Source organism: Amblyraja radiata, chromosome 32 (assembly GCF_010909765.2).
Source record: "Amblyraja radiata isolate CabotCenter1 chromosome 32, sAmbRad1.1.pri, whole genome shotgun sequence".
In the NCBI taxonomy this organism is placed as follows: Eukaryota; Metazoa; Chordata; class Chondrichthyes; order Rajiformes; family Rajidae; genus Amblyraja; species Amblyraja radiata.
Window position 1 is genome coordinate 10,045,962 of NC_045987.1, and position 21,236 is coordinate 10,067,197.

Sequence of the window (21,236 nt, forward strand, 5' to 3'; positions counted from 1 at the left end):
CGCCTTTACACAGCTTTACAATTGGAACTCATAACATTTCCTTGGTTTCTTGTTAGGGTTTTATTCCTACAAAGGGCTGCTTTGTAAAGTACTATAGAGTCATGTTTTATATCAGCTTATCTCTAACTCCTGTAGTTTCGTTTATAAAGGATATGTGCCAAAAGTTTGCATATGTTAAAACAGTGTTCAGCCCCACAGTCAATATAATTAACTTGGTACTGTAATTACATCATTAATTTGACCTGAGAAGCTTGTCTTAGAATTATAAGATTAGTCATAGTAATTGATACTTTGTACCTTGAGGAAGAAATTATTCGATTTTGAAATATTAAAAGGTCATGGAACATTGACATAAAACAACCATAAGTAATTTCTCAATACAATTTTCCTTGCTTCTTTCATTCTTAATTTATTCTGTAAATGTTATTTTATATTTTAATTGTTGTCTTAGATCTTTTGTACATCAGATAAAACAGCTGAGAAAAATGGAGAAAATCTTTACCGGCCTACCCATCTTGCCCCTCTTCCCTGGTTCTCCTGGCATGCCCTGCAAAGATGAGAAATAAAAATCAGAGTGCAAAATGTAAGATGTGTTGGCAGCTACCAATGCATGTTTATCAAGAGTCAAGGCCTTCTTATTTTTCATGGAACCATGAGATACCAGTGCATGGTATCACAGGCAGAGTGCGCTATACACTCTATGATTACATTCTTCAAAAATCAGCAGTTTTGGTGCATGTCACCAACATCCTGATGAAAATCTGTAAACCATTAAAAACATTTCTATATCAAACATATTTGCAAAATATTTTCAATCAAATATACGGTTACAGTTATTATCTGTGTTAGCTGTGACATGAAATGCAATATAAACAGTTCAAAGTTCAGAGAAAATTGGAAAAAAGAATTGCAGATGCTAGAAATCTAGTACAAAACAGAAAATGCTGGAAATACTCAACGGACCAGGCCACACCTGTGATAAGAGAAAGAGCCACATTCAGTTCTGACACAAGGTTTATTTTGTTTCTCTTCCCACACATGTTGCCTGACTTTCTGAGTATTTCCAGAATTTACTGTTTTTGTTTTAAAATTCAATGAATTATCTTTCTTCTTATAAGTTTAGTATATTGGAATATACCTTTATGAACCACCTAGATACAAGTGTTAATCTATTTACAGAACATTTCTTGCACCTGTAACAAAGAAATTCAGAACTATCATATCGATAAGCGATATGTCATCAAGAATGGATAAACAGGAAGTAACAAATTCAATATTTTGCTGAAAAAATGTAATGCTGTAAACCACAAGCACAAATGCTCAGTGGCCATGGTTTGCACCAAACTCCATGAATTAAACTATAATAACCCCCAGGTGGCTTTATACAACTTCTTGAGAAAACAAATGCAGTGTAATACACATAATCTACCAAACTTGGGACCTTGGTGATGCCGGATTTGTAGACTTTCCCCATGAGTCAGAAGGGAGTGTGGCAAACATCATCTGGTGAGCTAGAGGCTGAATCAGTTTTACTGTATTTGTGGCAGTTTCTGTTTTTTATTGCAGATTTTCATTGATATGGTAATTTTGTTTGACCATGGTTAACATATTGTTGGTCAGTCAATTGTAAGAACATAAACACAAAATGCTGGAGTAACTCAGCGGGTGAGGCAGCATCGCTGGAGAAAAAGAATGGGTGACGTTTCGGGTCGAGACCCTTCTTCAGACTGATGTCAGGGGAGGAGGCAGGACAAAGATCGAATGTAATCGGAGACAGTAAAGGGGCTGTCCCACTGCGGCGACCTAATCCGCGAGTTCAGAAGAGTTTGCCCTCGACTCAAACTCGCAGCATGGTCGACACATGGTCCTAGGAGGTCCTATGAGGTCACTGGAACTCCCCTTCATGCTCGAGGGAAGTTCCCGCATACTCGCGGCCTCAGCTAGGTCGCGGAAATATTTTCAACATGTTGAAAATTTTTCCATGAGTAAAATTTGGTCGGCATGGTTCTTTTTAACTCCTAGTGTAGTGGAGTGGGGTCGCTATTTAGTTGCAGGCAGTCGAGGGCAGCCGTAGGCAATCTCCTTCGCTGACCAGGCATTTTGATTGGCTCATTGGAGTTTTCAGGACCAAGGAAGACCGACCAGTACGTAAAATGCCCGCTAAACTTTATTATACTTCTTAAAAGTGTCTCCACTCCTTCTCCGCCCCTTCTCTCTCCATCTCTCCCCCCCGTGCTCTCTAAAGGACTTATTGTACACTGTGCAGCTGTCTTTTACCTTCCTCTTCATCGCGGGTGTGAATTTCAGACAGCGCTCCCCCGTTTTCCCTGGCCCCAGCCTTTGCAGTGGGGGGTGGGGGTGTGGGGGGTTGTGTGTGTGTGTGCGTGTGTATGTGTGTGTGTGTCGATCCTGCTCGCGGTTTCAACGCGGACAGTCGATCCAGCTTGAGCTTTTCCAGGCGAGTGCCCTCGAGCTTGAAGGTCGAAGACACTCCTAACTCGCGAATTAGGTTGCCGCAGTGGGACAGCCCCTTAAGACTAGTGGGAGAACTGGGAAGGGGGAGGGGATGGAGAGAGAAAGCAAGGGCTATCTGAAGTTAGAGAAGTCAATGTTCATACCGCTGGGGTGTAAACTACACAAGCACAATATGAGGTGCTGTTCCTCCAATTTGCACTGGGCCTCACTCTAACAAAGGAGGCGGCCCAGGACAGAATGTTCAGATTGGGAATGGGAGGGGGAGTTGAAGTGCTGAGTCACCGGGAGACCATGTAGATGAAGACGGACTGAGCAGAGGTGTTCAGCGAAACGATCACCGAGCCTGCGCTTGGTCTCGCCGATGTAGAGAAGTTGACACCTGGAGCAGCGGATACAGTAGATGAGGTTGGAGGAGGTGCAAGTGCACCTCTGCCTCACCTGGAAAGACTGTTTGGGTCCTTGGATGGAGTTGAGGGGGGAGGTAAAGGGACAGGTTGCAGGGGAAAGTACCTGGGGAGGGAGTGGTTTGGGAGGGGAGGGACGAGTTGACTAGGGAGTTTCGGAGGGAACGGTCTCTGCGGAAAGCAGAAAGAGGTGGAGATGGGAAGATGTGGCCAGTAGTGGGACCCCGTTGGAGATGGCAAAAATGTTGGAGGATTGAGGTTGACTTGCACCTCCTCCAACCTCATCTTCTGTACCCGCTGCTCCAGGTGTCAACGTCACCCATTCCTTCTTTCCAGAGATGCTGCCTGACCCACTGAGTTACTCCAGCATTTTGTGTCTACCTTCTAATTGTAAGAACATACTGGACAATGGTTAAAAATTACTTCATAGCACTTGTGCACCATATTCACATATGCAGGGTCTTATCTTTACTGTCTGCACCCTAACTTGCATCATCTTATTTACCAAATACCCATCTGCATGCTGACCTACTCCTGATTGAATAGCACCTCAATGTTTAATTACATATCCATGTTTTCAAATCTGTACATGTTCTCTTCTCTCACTACCTCTGTAATTTGAAATTCTATAGTCCTCAGAGATATTTGCCCTGCTCAAATGCTGGCCTCTTGATTGCCACCAAATTTAGTTGCTGAGCTTTTGATACCTACATGCCTTCAAATACCATGTCTTAATTCTGGAAATCTCTCCCCTGCTGGAAAATCTATATTTTCTCCTTTAAGAACCTCCTTAAAATCTCTTCATTCACCAAATGTTTAATCTTCTGCCCTAGCATCTCCTTATCCGGGGGCAGTCAAATTGTCTTAAGTTACACTCTTGCAGTGGATGTTTGCGACATACAAAGTGATATACAAATGGAAAAAGTTTGATGTACATATTACTTTTGTTATATTCCAATACCACTGTCAGACTAATTTGGAAAATAGTAGTAAAGAACCCCAGATTCACTGAGTGAGGAAAGATATGGTGGAACAGGAAAAGTGTTATCCTCATTAAGTGGAAAGCAAGAGAAACCTAGGCAACAATTAATTCTAGGTATGCCCTTAAACCGATGCCTGGGAATCATCTTAGAAGGATTAGGTTTGGTAAAATGATCTTACCTGTCTGTGACTGAGCCAAAAGTACATGTGTTGATGGAATTTACATGTAGTCTATCAGAGAAGTAAACCTAGCATTCAGTTAAACATCTCATATTTTATGCTTGCTTATTTTCTGATCCTATTCCAATTTGGTGGAGGTATTAATTTACATTAAGTAATAGGGAAGCAACACACGGAATGTTTACCATGGTGAAGCACCAAGCGAGAAAAAAAATGCAACTGAAAGCAGTTGTGCTGTTCATGAGTAGTCACAATAACAGATTGCAAATTAGTTTCATTTCAGAAAGCTTGGAAATATTTTTTCCAACATATGTGCTAGTTAAAAAAAAAAAATCAGATTGTGAATATCACTTGTTTATTTATGTTTAAATGTTACAGAAATTGAGAGAGAAAATGAAAGAGAGAAAGACTTACTTGCTTTCCATTTGCCCCCGAAAGCCCCATTAAACCTGGTGGGCCTATGAAGCCCTGTAGAAAGAGGAGAGAAGTGCCATCAGTGGATCTTGTAGTAATTCAGGGATGTCAGTGATTTATCTGGTTCCAACGATGCAGCGAGGTGATGAACAAAGCCTTGAGGCAAGTGTATATGCCCATGGACTGCATGGTGCTGGCTTCCACGATGTAGTCCAAGGGCACATACCCTCACACCAGGGATCAAGCTGTCTGATGCACACTGCTTCTAGAAACAAAAATATGAAAAGCCTACCGTACGATCTATGCTAGAGGGTTTAATAACTTGATTAAAGCAAAACCATGATATTTCATTCGTGACATTTACCATTGGGCTAGTTAAACAAGGTACATCTAGCAATGGAATGTAGAATAATATAATTATAAAAAGCAGATATTTGATTTCCCTATCAAATTGTGCAACTGTTTCTTCTCAACAACAACATGACATAAAAAAATGGGTAAAAGAATCTGAACAATGTTATTTTATATGTAACCACAAATATTTTAATTCCAGCATTGTTCATAAAAATAATCTTTCCAAATTATGCAATACAGCAAACATTCATCTTCTCCATTCCATTGTGCTGTTGGGTACAAGGAAATATAAACACGTGAATTTGGTTTAATTGGAAGAGAGGTGATTTAGCAATATTTTATAAAACTCTGAAGTGTCGAGATAGGACAAACATTCAGAAAAAAATGGTGGAGGCAGAAACAAATACATTTAAAAGATGTTTGACAGGTAGATGGACAGGAAAAGTGTAAGGTGATATAGCCCTAATGCAGCCTAAATTAGATTTGTGTAGAACGGCATCACATCCTGCAAAGAGAATTGTGCTGAACGTGCCTGTTCCTGTATTGTATGTATTTATGATTTTATGACCTGTGTGAATGGGTGATCAATGGTCGGTGTAGAATCAGTGGGCCAAAGGGCCTGTTTCCATGCTGTATTAATTGAATCTATCAATCAATACTTCTGTCTGCAAATACTGGTGAGTATATCCAGTATTTATTTTTATTTCAGATTTTCAGAATTTAAATATTTTGCTTTTTATTGTATAAAAGCACAGTCTAAACACTGCACAGCAACAATTGACAAAGTAGAAAAAAAAACAAAGTCTGCAGTGACAGCAGGCCCCACTCTTTCAGAGGTATTTTGTAGACTAAGGTTCAATTGTGGACCACATTCTACCAGCTTAGGTTACAGAAAATCAGTTCATGCCAGACTGCAATATAACTACTATTTGGACATAGAATGATAAATGGGAAGTTACCATTACACCATACTTTATGCCTGGCAATGAACAACTATTTCATTATTTCCCTTTGGTATTACCTCTACCCTATCTTCCAACATCAATATATTGTGAATTACTATGGTGCTCTCGATGCAGTGTACTCGACTGAAGTCCTTGCATTATGAAGTTTTCCCACTGTCTTTAAGACTTAAGTCAAGGTTATGGAAAATGTTCTCAACAGCTTCAAAGACTGTTTCTGCAAATGCAGTTTTAAACACATTAAACAAGGTTACAGCTCATTGTATATGAAATAGCACTGAATACCATTGCTATGCACTCGTCTGAACTTTCATTGCAGTCCAACACTGATGCAATGCCTACAACATGTGCCATTTTTCAAATAGGAAGGCTGAAATTCATGAAAACTTCCCATCATCAGAAAACATAATCAAGGATCTATCTCACCCTGGTCATTCCCTCTTCTCCCCTCTCTCGATGGGCAGAAGATACATAAAAGCTTATAAGCATATACCACCAGATTCAGGAACAGCTTCTTCTCTGCAAATCAATAAACTAGTGTGTAGTTCCAATTTTCCAATTGACACCATTGTGGATCTTGCACTTTTTTTTCATCTGCACTTTCTCTGTAACCATAGTGCTATTGTAATTCTGCACTCTGTATTTCTATATCAAATCAAGACAAAGGGTTAATAATCATATTTCTGCATTCTTTCTGCTTCTACCTACCTATACCTCATGTGCAGTGCGCCATGGTGGAAACTGCGGGAAGGTGCAGCTAGTTTTGAGGGCAACCACGAGCCTAAATGGCTCAACTTTGGATTGCACCATCTTGCCATGAATAACTACATTTGGTCACTGTTGAGGTGGCAGTGATAGATTCGTAATTGCTTCATTCTAAAAGAGGGTACTTTTGTGCACACTGAACCACGTGAAGGGTTAACTCTGTCAAGTTCATACATTGGGTGCCTCCTGGCTGAGATGTAATGGTGACTCTGCCTTCAAATATCATTCTATAGTTGCTTCGAGAATTGACAGCAGCTGCCTCTATTCTTATGCTAGAAAATAAGGACTCTAGATTCTGAATGGAGGTTTATGCAGGTTCAGCTCTTGCCCATAGACATCTCAACTAATAATATGCTGCCCCTTCATAATATATAATTGAGTTCATTAAAATATCAATGCTACCAACCTCTGGTGAGCTAGCACACCAGTAATCCTGTCCCCTCGCTTCATTCTTGATATACCTTTAAGACACATTCTATCATCATTGAAGTGCTAGAATCTACTGGTAGATGTGAACATTATGTTATGATGTTCTTCTCTCCAGAATGCAATCGTTCCACTACTGGGGTATGGATATTTAATATTTCTTGTGTATCTGAAATAAGGAGTACACTCACAATGAGGAAAGTGTGCAGGTCAATGGCACACATTTAAACCTTCCCCATGTTATAAAGCAGGGAGGTACAGTAATTGAATGTGGTGGAAATTAGGCAATTACAAGGATTATCCATGAGTATTTTGTTGGCTACTGACACTACATCAGGTGAACAAGTATACATCAGCACCTTACCTACAAACAAGTGAGCGGGTGGATGCATCTTCCATCTGCAATGGCTTACAGCTCAGTAGCAAGCAAGTCAATAAATGTGTTGCAATAAATGTATATAACATACAAAGTTCAACATTTATTAATGTCTTTGAAGTGCGAGGTATTTGTATAAAATTGGTGTGGTATGTGAATATTGTTGTAAGTATTTAAGCATTGTTGTGTTTTCTACCAATTTTCACTGATGCAAAGTCAATAAACTTCTAGTGGGTCACTTCTTACAATCATAGAATTGTATGCAATAGAAACGGGTCCTGCTCAGTTCCTCCAACACTTTGTATTTTGATTAGACTAAACGAGTTATTTCTAAGTCATAATTTCTATGCCATTCTTTGTAAATTGTTTCTGTGAACATTGGTCTCTTCATCTTAACATTGACAAACATTCTAACAATTCTCAAAGTTCTTATGTCATCATGTAATATGCCCACAAATATTCAGCTCAACAAAATATTACATTCAGCTAATCCAGCCTAACATATCCTTGCACATTCATCTCAATAAACTAACAATAATATTCAATCAGCATTCTTTCCAAGCTGCCAGTTCTGAAAATTCAAACCAAACAGTCTCTAATAGGACGTTGTTTTCATTGCAGAATTGCATGCCCAAGCTCATATTGTCAACAGTTCACTTTTCAAATTGCCAAAAAAACTTCAGCAACACCTAACTGTGAAAGGTCTTGTTGTCCAAAAATAAAACAGTGATTCAGAACGGAGGAAACACCTGAACTCTGCAATCAAGTGAACAATCATTTGACAATTTAGTATGTATTCATGTATTTGAAAGAAACATTTATTTTTAATTGCGTATACAGCAAAATTAAATTATTTATCCTTTTTCTGATCTGTCACTGTGCTAAAACCAGTTAAGAATGAAATCCATCCACTATTATCTCATTTGGTTTCATCGGTTTCTGTTACTTCACTGTGTGTGAATACTTAACTTATTGCAGATTTATAAGACAAATCCTATCCTGTGCTATTGCATGGATGTTGAGTGATTAAAACTGGCATATTTGGAACAGTTCATTGTGATTCAGAAGGATGGCCTGAAGTTTGAAAAATATCACAAATGCTTCTTATATCCTGGATTACCCAATTAAGATTCAGGATAACAAATCAAAGTTCCATCCATACAAATTAACCAGTAAAAGAGATTAATTGTTCAAGTGTTGGACTTTATAGTCTTTTCACAAGCACTATTCCTCTATCTTGGTGAAAACAATTGCAGATTGGGTGACCCACGGGCTTCCTGTTCTCTGCGACTACTCTCAATTCTCAATCCTACTCCTGCTCTAACCTATTTGTCTATGGCCTTCTCCATTGTCAAAACTAAGCCCTATACAAGCTTGAGTAACAATGCCACAGACTCAATATCAAATTCTCCATCTTTATATAATTTATTTTCCCTGTTTCTGTCAGAACTGGTCATTTTGTCTGTAAATCTAATTGTTATCCTCCCACTCGCACAGCTAAGGCTGTGATAAACAAGAAGTATTGTCTGCTCTAACACCCCATTAATCTATTTAACCTGTTCTCAGCATATCACATACATCAAAGTTGCTTCCTAAACTTGTTAAACACTGGCAGCATTTACAATGGAGGTAATAAGGTTTAAATGAGTCATTTTAGAGAACAACGTGTATTAGCATATATACAACTATAACACCAACTTGTTTATTTGTAAACTTTTCTTCCGAGAATTGAACTATAATTTTAACCTAAGAATTAGGTAATATCCACAAAAATTCTGAATCTCAAGTACAGTTAATATGAATATTCTGCTGATTCTGAACTTTAACCATGGAAAATGCAGTCATAGGCCAGATTCTGATGGTTTTGCCAGCAGTTCTACATAGAACTGTTGGCATTCATCCTCATAAGTCCCAGTAACTTCTTGGCTGAGCTCCTGTGTTGATTTCCTGCCTGTGCTCTGCTGCTGCATTCCGCATGAACTCTAGTGATGAAGTGGGTGTTTGCTGGAATTCCCCAGAATTTATTTTGGGGGAATCTACTTGCAGATCCCGTGGCAGATTAGACCTGGCAAAAGATCTGTGAACTCATTCATTTCAATACAGATTTTAGAACAGTGAGGAAGAATAATATGAAAAGTTTACAATTCTTCAATTGTGTTTGCAGTAATGTTAATAATTATTGCAGATAATTTATTTTCTTTATATTTTCCGAAATGTTTCAACAAGTATTTCATTTTCAATACTTCCAAATGTCAGCAAAGATTTGGCCCACCCTGATGTCCCATTTATAATGCGTGAAGCCTTTGGCACTACTCTGTACCTAGCTGTTTGGTTTTAAGACTATCTTGCCCTGCATGTTCCTGGATGTGGACAAGAAAAGTGCACAATATCAAAATATTTCAGCACCAAGTGCAGCCAATAATAGTTCATGAAGAAGATTAAGTAGGAATATTTAAAGGTTCCTTCCAATTAACATTTTAAAGTGGATTACAAACCTTGCATTACTTACAGATTGTTGTATTTTTCGTGCCGTAACCCAGACAAAAGTCACAAGTAATGTCCAAATAATTAGATAGTGCAACTCAGTGTTAGGAATATTACACGTAAATAATTTCCTAATGCTCCTTCTGTTAATATACAATGTAAGCTACATCTTCATTGCTTCAATTTGTTTCAACCATACAATCCCCAGAGGGATAAATATCTCACTGAACCTATCCTCTGATAATCCTAATGGAGCAGCAGGATTTTCTACAGTGGGTCAAGGATACCTGTCCTTTGAAGAATGAGCATGTCAATACAGATTTTCTTTGTATATGTTCCTCTTCACTGCCTGAAACTGCAACTTCGGAAAATAAACGGTAACATTCTGCTTTTTAGAGTGACCAAATATGAATTGCCTAGGGTTTCTGAATTAAATCAGAAAAAATTTAATATGCAATCATTATTTTGGCCACTATATGTACTGTATAGTTGATGAGCATTTGTTTTAAAAGTTTCCTGTAAAGTAACTCTTAACTGAGCTGGAGGATTTCCTGCTTGTGTGAGCAGTGCCATGTGCCATTTCATGTGCCATGTAATTGATAGCTGTGAAAATTCTAGAACATTCTACTCACATCCTTTGCATTTCTCAAAAGTAAATTAGCCTTGAGATTAGAAAAGTCAAATTCTATGCAACAATCCATGTCATTGAATGAACAACCCTGTTCTAACCAATATAGTGAAAAATAAAATGAAGGAGCAATAATAGAAAAAACGATGTGTCATGCTGATCAGAACAAGATTGATGAATGAAACATTTCTGAAATTCATGCAATTTTACAGTAGCAGAACAAAACAGAGATAAGGAAGTAGCAGAGATACAAGTACTGCAGGTACTGGAATTTGAGCAAAACACAAAGTGCTCGAGGAACTCAGTGGGTCAGGTATCATCTGTAGAGGGAATGGACAGAGAATGTTTCAGGTGACTCACAGATGAAAGTAAGTAATTACAACGATTGTTAGACCACTAATTGTCAGCACATTGTCAGCACAAACCTCTCTGAAGAAGGTATGGAATGAAGAGGATTTTGTTGCAGTGCATTAATTCCATATGCACAAATCCCCCACGCACAATATCATACAACAGGAAAAAGAACATATATGTAAAATTGCAAACAGAGCATTTCTGTTGAAAGGTCAACTCTGCCTCTCGCTCCTACTGAATAGTTTCAGACAGGTCACAAAATGGGTACAGTTGGCAGAGATATTAAGAATGATGTGTACCATCAAAATGCAAAGATGGAAGAGATGTTCTTTGAAAAAAAATTTCCACCCACTGGGCAGAGGCCACACGGTATAAACGCACAACATACTGTAGGCAAGTAATTCTGGATTGGATCCAGTTGAGATTTCTTTTTTCAGTGAGAAAATTAAACAGTTTGAGATGAAAATAACTTTACTTCTTGGACAGAAGTCAGTCATCTGCTTAGAAAAGACATGCAAGTGCAAACATGTAGATGAGTTCCCTCAATTCACAGCTTCTTCATAATATATTTAAGGTGACAAGGGAGACAGTAACTTGCATTGACTGTGAAAATGAAAGTGAATCTAGTTGTTTAGTGGCCAGAAAATCCCATTGCAAGTTCACAAACAATAAGCTGCAATGTACACATTTTTACTCCAATGGTTTCCATAGAGAATCACAAACCAACTGCAGTGCATGGAACAACCTGACCCTCACTGTCATTCACATATTGCAATGAGGAAGACAGGAAGAAGCTAGAGGCCATATGCACGAATCAGATATTTTATTGGCATTAACTAATTTGGTACTGAACCAGGTATTGCCTGATTTAATGCTAAATTACTTAATGCCAACAAAATATCTGGGCATTAATCCTCGACAAAGACAATTTGATAATGACTGAATAAAATCTACGGCTAGAACTTTTTCACATTGTGAAAATCAAACTGATGCATCAGGAATGTAATTTGCCATATTTAAATCAGTGGAACTAAGAAAGTCAAGACAGAAAATTCTTAATGTAATGTCAACTTATCTTAAAGAGATATTTCCCCTGTGAAAGTGTCCTAGTTAAACAGCATGGTAACCTCATCAATGTACCGAGAATGGCAAAAATGAGAATGTTTTATTGATATAATTAATTTTGAAGATTGCCTCTAGAAGTAGTGTTTATGACTATGCAGGTTGTGTAAGTTTGCAGTGTTTTTTCATAAAATCTTATTGCTTCCAGGAAATAAATATGAATGATATGGTGATAGTGGGATAGTGTGTATCATGAGTGCAATTGGGTCAATAGATTTGTAAAAAAAAAAACCTGCCAATTGATGATGTTTTTGTTTCATCTATTGTAGAGATAACGTTTAATACCAAAAATAGTTTGGAAACCTCAGTTAATACCACACATAGCCCAGATATAACTTTTAAAATAATGTTTCCACATCGATGTGTTTTTTTACTCAATTTGGATTAATGTTTCTATACAAGGTCATTGAATGCCCTTGGGTTAGTATTATCCTGTTAACACAACAAATCCAGTTAACCAATCAAATAGTTTTAGCGCTCATTTAGCAAGACCATGGAAAACCAATAGATGGATTTCACATAGTCACTTACCCTTATTCCTTTAGGTCCACGTTTTCCTACTGGTCCTGGTAAACCCTGTCAACGTAAAAAATACATTTCAGAAACAATAGCTCTATTTTTAAACTGTTATGAGATCTGTATGTAGGTAGGCAAAGTGGGTGGAGGCAGGTGGCAGGATAAGCAGGAATACGTTCATTCCATCACCACCCTGAGAGAGATCTCAGCATTCAAGATCAGCCCCACAATGAAGCAGTCAGAAGTCTAATGTGTGGGCAGGAATAGGTTTTCAAACAGCAGAAGGTTGTCACCCACGAGCCCTAGGAACAAACCCTGGATTAAGCCAAGTACACCAGAGTCCTTGGGGAAGGGAAACCTTGTCATGGGGTTGATAGTATTAGAGAGCGGAGTGTCCAGGGCAGGAATTTAACCTCTTCCACTATTTAACGTATTATGAGGAAAGAAAAAGATAATAAAGGACAAAAGTTATCTGGATGCAAGTGCTGAGAGCCAGAAATAATTTTCTTCTTTGGTGAATGAATGGGACAGATCTTGCACTGAAGAGCCCTCAGATTTATTCCATGATGCTGACTGTAAGCACTTACAGGACTATCAAGCACAGCCGACCACCCATAATCTGCAGGAACAAACCCTGGAATAAGCCAAAACTGCTTTACGGGTTTTAAAAGTCCATCTTTCACTTTATTGAAATTTAGTCTAATGACACCTCGGCTGTACAAGAGAACTCCCCATAGAGTCCAATGGTCCAATTCTTGAGCTGAGAAATCCGCCCCCTTAAACTAGTGCAAGTACAGTGACACTGGTGGCATTATTTTGACCAAAGAAGCTGTCCATTGTATGTATACTTTTATATTTGATTAATTTAGTTATTTGAAATACAATCACTTGTTTTTAAGTGTGAAAGTGTTTTTAGTAATATAATTTTTCAAATTTTAAAGATAATTAAAAATATTAGTTTATACATAAAATAGTCTGATGTTTTATCAGAGACATTCATAAATCCTGCAATAGTGACAGTTTGCAAAGGTAGTGAGCCAGCAGTGGGTCCTCACCTGCAGTTAAAGCCTTTTTGGAGGCAGACCCAGCTCCTCAAACTTGCGTAGATCCTACACTATGCTGGGTCTCAAAATCAGCTGGGAGTCAGTTTCCCAAAAGAAGATATCCCCAGGGCCATACCAGAATAAACAGCATGGAAGAAATTGCAACTGGTCAGCTCAGACAGCTCACTGATTATCAGGAAACCTGATGCAATATGTGGAATGGAATCACAGCAAATATACTGTAGTTAAGAATACGATTATCTTTAAAAGGTTTAATAAATAATTTATGTATGGAGAATGGAATAATTACATATTCCTCAAGGCATGGTGGCCCTCTACTGCTGGGAATGGAAAGAGTGAGATGATCAACAAATCAAGGCTGATAATGAGCTTATGAATATGAACGCTGGAGTTTTATGGGATTACCTCTGGAGAATAAGGTGGGAAATCCTTCAGGCGAACATATTTCTTATTGAATCGGTTGTACAAATGGAAGGACGGATTGATGGACTAGGAACGCTTTATTTCATTTGAGTTTTCTTTTTTGTATAATTTGAGACATTTATAATGGAAGCTCCTATTTCCACAATGGTTGAAACACAAAAGTTCTCACTGATATTTCTGAAAGGTCTTTCTTTCCATAGCAGCACGCCTGTAAACTATAAATTTCACGATTAAACAAAAGCATTTGTCAGCAGTAATACCATACCACCAAATATGAACAATAAGTGATTAAAAAGGGAGTGAATCATTGTTGCACTAACACAACTGGTGAGGGAAAATCCATTATTGTATTCAGAATCTATAATCTGCATTCTATCTTTTTGGATCTTTGCATCTGTTATTGTATTACACGCTTACACACTCAGCTAATTCCCCAAAACAAATATAAGAACAGTTGACCATATTAAATGGTGATCGGATTGTATAGCATACTGTAAAAATCGTCCAAAAGAACTACTATTCTTATGCTATGGAGGGTGACATTTGCTCTAAAAGAAATCAAATTGCAAGCTCATTACATAAAAATGATTCTTCTCGAGCAAATACGTATGATTTCACATATCACTAAGAATTTCATGCAAATTACGTTAGAAAATAATGAAATACAAAGATCTTTGCTACTTGACATGATATTTCAATAAGCAGACAAGAATACAAATTGTTTATTGATGTGATATGGAAAGCTATCTTTTACTACCCGAAAAGCCCATTTCTTTTCCATTTGTTTCATTGACTATGTTCATTGAAGTAAGATACCATTTGTTTCAGAGATTATGTTAATTGAGGAAAGACTAGAAAATCTTCCCTTAATGAACATAGTCACTGAAACGGGGGAAATGTTAGGATTGAGGCGAGGCCTAACTGGAAAGTGCACCTTCAATAATATTATACCAACAGAGATATCTTCCACTCCCCTCCACTTCTGAAGGGACATTTATCTCTGACTCTCCCTGGTCTGTCTTCCACCTATACTCACTTTCTCACAGCACTTTCCCACAGGAAATGCAACATCTCTTTTATTTTATCCGTTACACTGCAACAGTTATTCCAGGTGTGATTAGCTTTTCTACGGATCTTTGGTTTCCCACCGTCTCTCGCTGCCCTCATAATTTATTAGCTAGTCAGCTCAGTGAACAACAGGATTACCTCGGCGACCCTGGCCTCACCTTATCAGAAGTATTTCCTTTGCCCCATCCCTTCCTCCAGCGTTCTCTCACCTTCCCTACTATCCCAGGTTTGAAGTAATGAGTGTCTCTCGTTTCACAGATGCTCCAGGACTAGCTGAGTCTTTCCATCATTTTACTGCATTTAGTTAAAATTTCAGCATTGGGAGAACTTTGATTTTCTGTGCAACAGTTATGGTCTCACACTGGTGCCCAGCACTGAACACAATACTCTAAATATGGCCTCAGCAACATCTTATACAACTGCAACATGACCTCCCAACTTCTATACTCAATATTCTGACTGATAGAGGTCAATGTGCCAAAAGCCTTTTTGACCACCCCCTTCTACCTGTGACACCACCTTCAATGAGCTATATACCCTCACTCCTAGAACCCAAAATGCAACATCTCACAGTTCTCTGTGTTAAATTCTATCAACCATTCCTCAGCCCATCTGACCAACCGATCAAGATCCTGCTGCAATTTTTGACAACCATCTTCACTATCGGCAATACCACCCTCTTTTGTATCATCTGCAAACTTGCCATCTTGCCATGTATGTTCTCATCCAAATCATTGATAGAGATAACCAACCGTGATGGACCCAGCACCAAACCCTGAAACACACCACTTGTCATAGGCCTCCAGTCTGAGAAGCAACGTTCCACCCTATTCTTCCTTCCATGAGGCCAATTTTCTATCCCTTAGCTAACTCTCTTGGATCTCATGTGATCTAACCTTCCAGAGCAGCCTAACACGTGGTTGTCAACAGATATTCCAAATATACCAGAGTCAACATACTTTAATACTTTTTTCCCCCCAAATTATTTCTGCCATTGCACTGACTGCAGAATGTTGTGTAATTCTTTTTCTAATTAACAGAACCACACACACAATCCAAGAAAAAATTGAGGTCATTAGAAGCTATTTGGAACTCCACCAATATTGACCTATTCAAATAAATAAGCATAAAGTCCTGGGTACGGAAGCAAACAACTTGAGTATGTGTCTAAGAAAAGAGAACCAGGAATGAGTTAAAAATAAACCAACAAAAATGCCAAAGGCATTTCACTATATTTTTTTCCATTATATATTTACTGGGGGTATGTCAATTTATTATGTCCATAAATGTATATTGATGCAAAAATCAAAAGCAAAATAACTATACTCCTGTAGTTATTGCTCATAAATGCCAAATGGATGAGTATTTACTGTATCAAATCTGTATCCATATTTGTCAGTTGTTTATTTACTGCAACAGAAAGCCCATTGCATCTGTGCCTGGCCACAATCCATTCTCCTAATGTATATTTCCATCTACCCCTTTGACTTACCTTCTGTCACAAGCCCATCTACGCCCTTGTTTTGCCACCTCTCTCCCCTAAAGGGGTTTCACCTGTAGTGGTTTAATCTACCATTATGTCTTTGGGGAGTAGGAGGAAACGGCAGTTCCCAACAGGACCCTATAATATCACAGGGGGATCATGTCAGGATCGAACTCGCGATGGAGGAATAGTGGATTTTCTATTTTAAAGTGTATTTTTGGAACAGAAAGGGCAGCAGTAGAGTTGCTGCCTCACGGCACCTGAGAGCTGGGTTCAATCCTGAGATGGATGCTATCTGTACAGAGTTTGTATATTCTTCCTGTGACTGCGTGCGTTTTCTCCGATGGCACCAGTTTCCTTCCACATTCCAAAGATGTGCAAGTTTGTACGTTAATTGGCTTCCGTAAAATAATTCACTTTATCCACATTTTGTGACGTTACCACCTTATTCTAAAATGAATTAAATTATTTTTTATTATCATCAATCTATACGCAATACCCCATAATAAAAAAGTGAAAACAGGTGTTTAGAAATTTTTGCAAAGTAATTAAAAATAAATAACTGAAATATCACATTTACATAAGTATTCAGACCCTTTACTCAGTACTTTGTTGAGGCACCTTTGGCAGTGATTACAGCCTCAAGACTTCATGGGTATGACGTTACAAGCTTGGCACACCTGTGTTTGGGTAATTTCTCCCATTCCTCTCTGCAGATCATCTCAAGCTCTGTCAGGTTGGATGGGGAGCGTTGATGCACAGTTATTTTCAGGTCCAGAGATGTTCGATCGGATTCAAGTCCGGGCTCTGGCTGGGTCACTCAAGGACATTCACAGACTTGTCACAAAGCCATTCTTGCGTTGTCTAGGCTGTGTGCTTAGGGTCAATGTCCTGTTGGAAGGTGAACCTCCGCCCCAGTGTGAGGTCCAGAATGCTCTGGAGCAAGTTTTCATCAAGGATCTCTCTGTACTTTGCACCATTGTTATTTCCCTTAATCCTGACTAGTCTCCCAGTTCCTGCCACCACCATGCGTCACCGTAGGTATGGTATTGGCCAGGTGATGAATGGCGGCTGGTTTCCTCCAGATGTGATGCTTGACATTCAGGCCAAAGAGTTCAATCTTGGTTTCATCAGACCAGAGAATCTTGTTTCTCATGGTCTGAGAGTCCTTTAGGTGCCTTTTGGCAAACACCAAGTGGGCTGTCATGTGCCTTTTACTGAGGAGTGGTTTCTGTCTGGCCACTCTATCATAAAGGCCTGATTGGTGGAGTGCTGCAGATATAGTTGTCCTTCCGGAAGGTTCTACCATCTCCACAAAGGAACTCTGGAGCTCTGTCAGAGTGACCATCGGGTTCTTGGTCACCACCTTCTCCCCCGATTGCTCAGTTTGGCCGGGCGGCCAGCTCTATGAAGAGTCCTGGTGGTTCCAAAGTTCTTCCATTTAAGAATGACGGAGGCCACTGTGCTCTTCGGGACCTGCAATGCTGCAGAAATTATTTTATACCCTTCCACAGATGTGTCTCGACACAATCCTGTCTCGGAGGACTACGGACAATTCCTTTGTCTTCATGGCTTGGTTTTTGCTCTGACATGCACTGTCAACTGTGGGACCTTATATAGACAGGTGTGTGCCTTTCCAAATCATGTACACTCAATTTAATTTACCACTGGTGGACTCCAATCAATGTTGTAGAAACAAGATGCACCTAAGCTCAATTTTGAGTGTCATAGCAAAGGGTCTGAATATTTATGTAAATGTGATATTTCAGTTATTTATTTTTAATTACTTTCCAAAATTTCTAAACACCTGTTTTTGCTTCTTCATTGTGTGTAGATTGATGATAAAAAATGGACCTTGTAAGGGGGCGCCGTCGAGTATAGCTGACCTGCCAGCAGCTTTTAGTCCTTTCACCCTTTTGTTAATTTTTAGTGAGTTAAAAGTGTTTGTTTTGGAGGTCTTCTAGTCTTTTATGTGGTGGGTGGGGGGGGAGGGGAAGGGGGAAACTTCGTAGCCCCTACCTGGTCGGAGAGGCGGCTTCCCTCCGAGCTGCTTCATCGCCCCTTCCGTCGCGGCCTACCATCGGTCTGGAGCGGCGTTTCCTGTCGGGACCGGCTGGAACCCCAGCTTTGGCGGCGGTACAGCGCTGGGACACCATCACGGAGCGGGCGATGCCCTACACGGGTTGCCGTGCGATAGGGTGCTGTGACTGCCGACTCTAACATCCGAGGAGCTGTGGCTGCGAGCGGCGCTGGATTTAAAACACCGCGGAGCCTGGGATCCGAGATCGCCCGAGTCGGAGCTCCAACCAGCGCAGCCTGAGGACTTTAGTCATAGTAGGTCGGCATGTTAGTCGTAGGTAATCGAGGGTAGTCAAAGATAGTTAAAGGAAGTCGAAGGTAGTCGTAGATAATCTTCATCATAGTCGAAGGGAGGTCGAAGGAGATCGAAGGAGGTCGTCTTCACTCTCCACTATTCGGTGTCCAATTTTCCCGAAGTTAGTCGTAGCTAGTCATAGCTAGTCGTAGCTAGTCGACGCTATTCTTCAACATAGTCGAAGGAGGTCGAAGGTGGTCTTCTACATAGTCGAAGGAGGTCTTCAACATGACAATTTTTCAATGTCTAAACTCTTCTAAACTCGCCAATTAGCTCGCCCAAGTGGGACAGCCCCTTAAGGCATCTGCTGCCTTATTGTTTTTGCCTCCATTAAATAGTACAGAAAGAAATGTGATTTAAATTTGATCTCATTGCATCATAATTTAGAAGGAAATTCTTTGCAAAATCATATTTATAGTATAATTTGGTAACTTTTCATCTTGCACTTTCTGTTGCTAGTTTATAACTGTGTGACCCGAGATTAGGAGAGAGCTTAGAAAATCAATTGTCATTAGTAGTCAGTTGAACTAATAATTCATTTTCCCATTTTGAAATGTTTAACAGAAAGCTATATGCAAAATAAGGTCAACCACCATACATTAATGTGTTCTTTTGGATGATTCAGTAAAATCTTAAGTAAACAAGCTTTGCAAAATGAACATTTTATCTGTATTAAACTGCACGGCACGAGAAGATTTACTGCACCTGCCTGCCAGGATAACCTTTGGCACCTCGGCTTCCATCTGGTCCACGTTCCCCCTGTTAGAAAGAGGAGGACAATGTTACCAATAAGATCACTGGAGAGATCGCCAAACTGGGACTAGCATTTTAGGCTTTATTTTGTTTCAATATTCAATATTAAGATTTAAGTATTTTTTAATTTATTTTCAACACTAACTTTTATTTTATCATGAAAAAGTAATGAAATGTTGCAGTTGGGATTACAGCTTTACACATTCTCGAGTAAATGTCTTTAAAAACTATTTTCCAGATGTGTTACTGACATGGTATTCATGCATGCATACAATTAAAGAAGCTCTCTGCCAAGTGCAGCATGATTCAGTGTAAAAATTTGGCTTTCATTTCTAGGATGTCCCTTGTTCCAAGGAATTCATGTTTCAGTTCAACCCATGAGGCATGATTCCATAGCAAATAACTATTCTTAATTTAACAGACTCAGATTGGTCCAAGTCATCTGGAATAATATTTAAAAAACATGATCTAATCTATATTGGTCCCACTGTGAAGTCCGAGTGGGGTGATTATGTATCACTAATAAATTGAGCTGATCAATGCCATCTAAAATTGACCAGGATATATGTTCCAAATTTGTTGCACCCTACTTCTTAACGTTTCTCTTGAGAACTGGAATAGATTTGGCCTGGCTTCAGCTCACCACAGAGTCTGCAGTTGTGTTACATTAAAAGCCGTTCAGAATCACTTAAGCACTGAACCAATTTCCATGGAGAATAGTCTGGAAATTACTGTTAATTGCATTAACTTACGAATGCTCAAAACCTTTGGATGACATTCTTCTGTTTGCCTGCTTAATTTTAGCATTAATGCAGGCTATTTAATACAGGGACCATTCTTTTCTTACTGATTCACTAAAATGGCATTCAGGAAAATGCTATACAAATGTGTTCCCTGTGTTTGCTAATATCCCCAACAGTTATTGTGTTTTTCTACTTTTGTTTTGCTTTAATACATACTCCAGAACAGTGTAGCATCCAAACACAGAAAAAGATTGCCAAAGAGATGGAAATCTATTATTGTCAAGACAATGCAAATGGTTGATTCACCATTAAGACTCAAGTTTGCCAACAGAAACACTCACAAAATATTATTAGCGGTGACTGACATGACATCACTGTATCCAGATGTCTTAAAATTGATAGACATGCTAAGTATAATTGAAATGCTTCTGTTTCAACCACTGTTAGAAGTAACATGATGATAGCACCAATTTTTTTCAAAAGGTCCTATAATAAGCTTCTGCTGAAACAAGGACATTTTCTTGAATTATGCATGTTCCCATCTCCAATATGAATATTTCACTCAAAGTTCTCTCAATGACAAATAGTGCTTGTATGTGGGAGTGGCTGCGCTGCCTTGCAGCTGCGGCTCGCCTGCAGTCCGTTTGTCTTTTCTGTTTTTTGTTTTCTTTTGTCCTGTTTTTACAGTTTATTTCGGTTTATTTAGCTGTGTATGTGAGGGGGGGTGGGTGTAATATGTTTTTTGACTCTTCCTTCGGGGGGATGCGACCTTTCCTGCCGTATCCCCCGTCTCCGTGTCCGTCTGCGCTGAGGCCTATCGCGGAGCTGGCGGCCTCCAACTGCGACCGACCTCGAGGCTGTGGAGGCTGTGGAGCAGAGCCAGGACT

General features: G+C 39.2%; 1 protein-coding gene across 2 annotated transcripts in view; it reads right to left on the bottom strand.

Moving 5' to 3' along the window:
• Positions 1 to 21,236, bottom strand: part of col27a1 (collagen type XXVII alpha 1 chain) — a 323,681-nt gene that overhangs the window by 199,373 nt on the left and 103,072 nt on the right. For both annotated transcript variants that reach the window (XM_033048904.1, XM_033048906.1), the window contains exons 9-12: positions 19,559 to 19,612; positions 12,457 to 12,501; positions 4,455 to 4,508; positions 503 to 547 (exon numbers count right to left, since the gene is read on the bottom strand). In XM_033048904.1, coding sequence (XP_032904795.1) covers positions 503 to 547; positions 4,455 to 4,508; positions 12,457 to 12,501; positions 19,559 to 19,612 — 198 coding nt within the window. The remainder of the gene's footprint in view (positions 1 to 502; positions 548 to 4,454; positions 4,509 to 12,456; positions 12,502 to 19,558; positions 19,613 to 21,236) is intronic.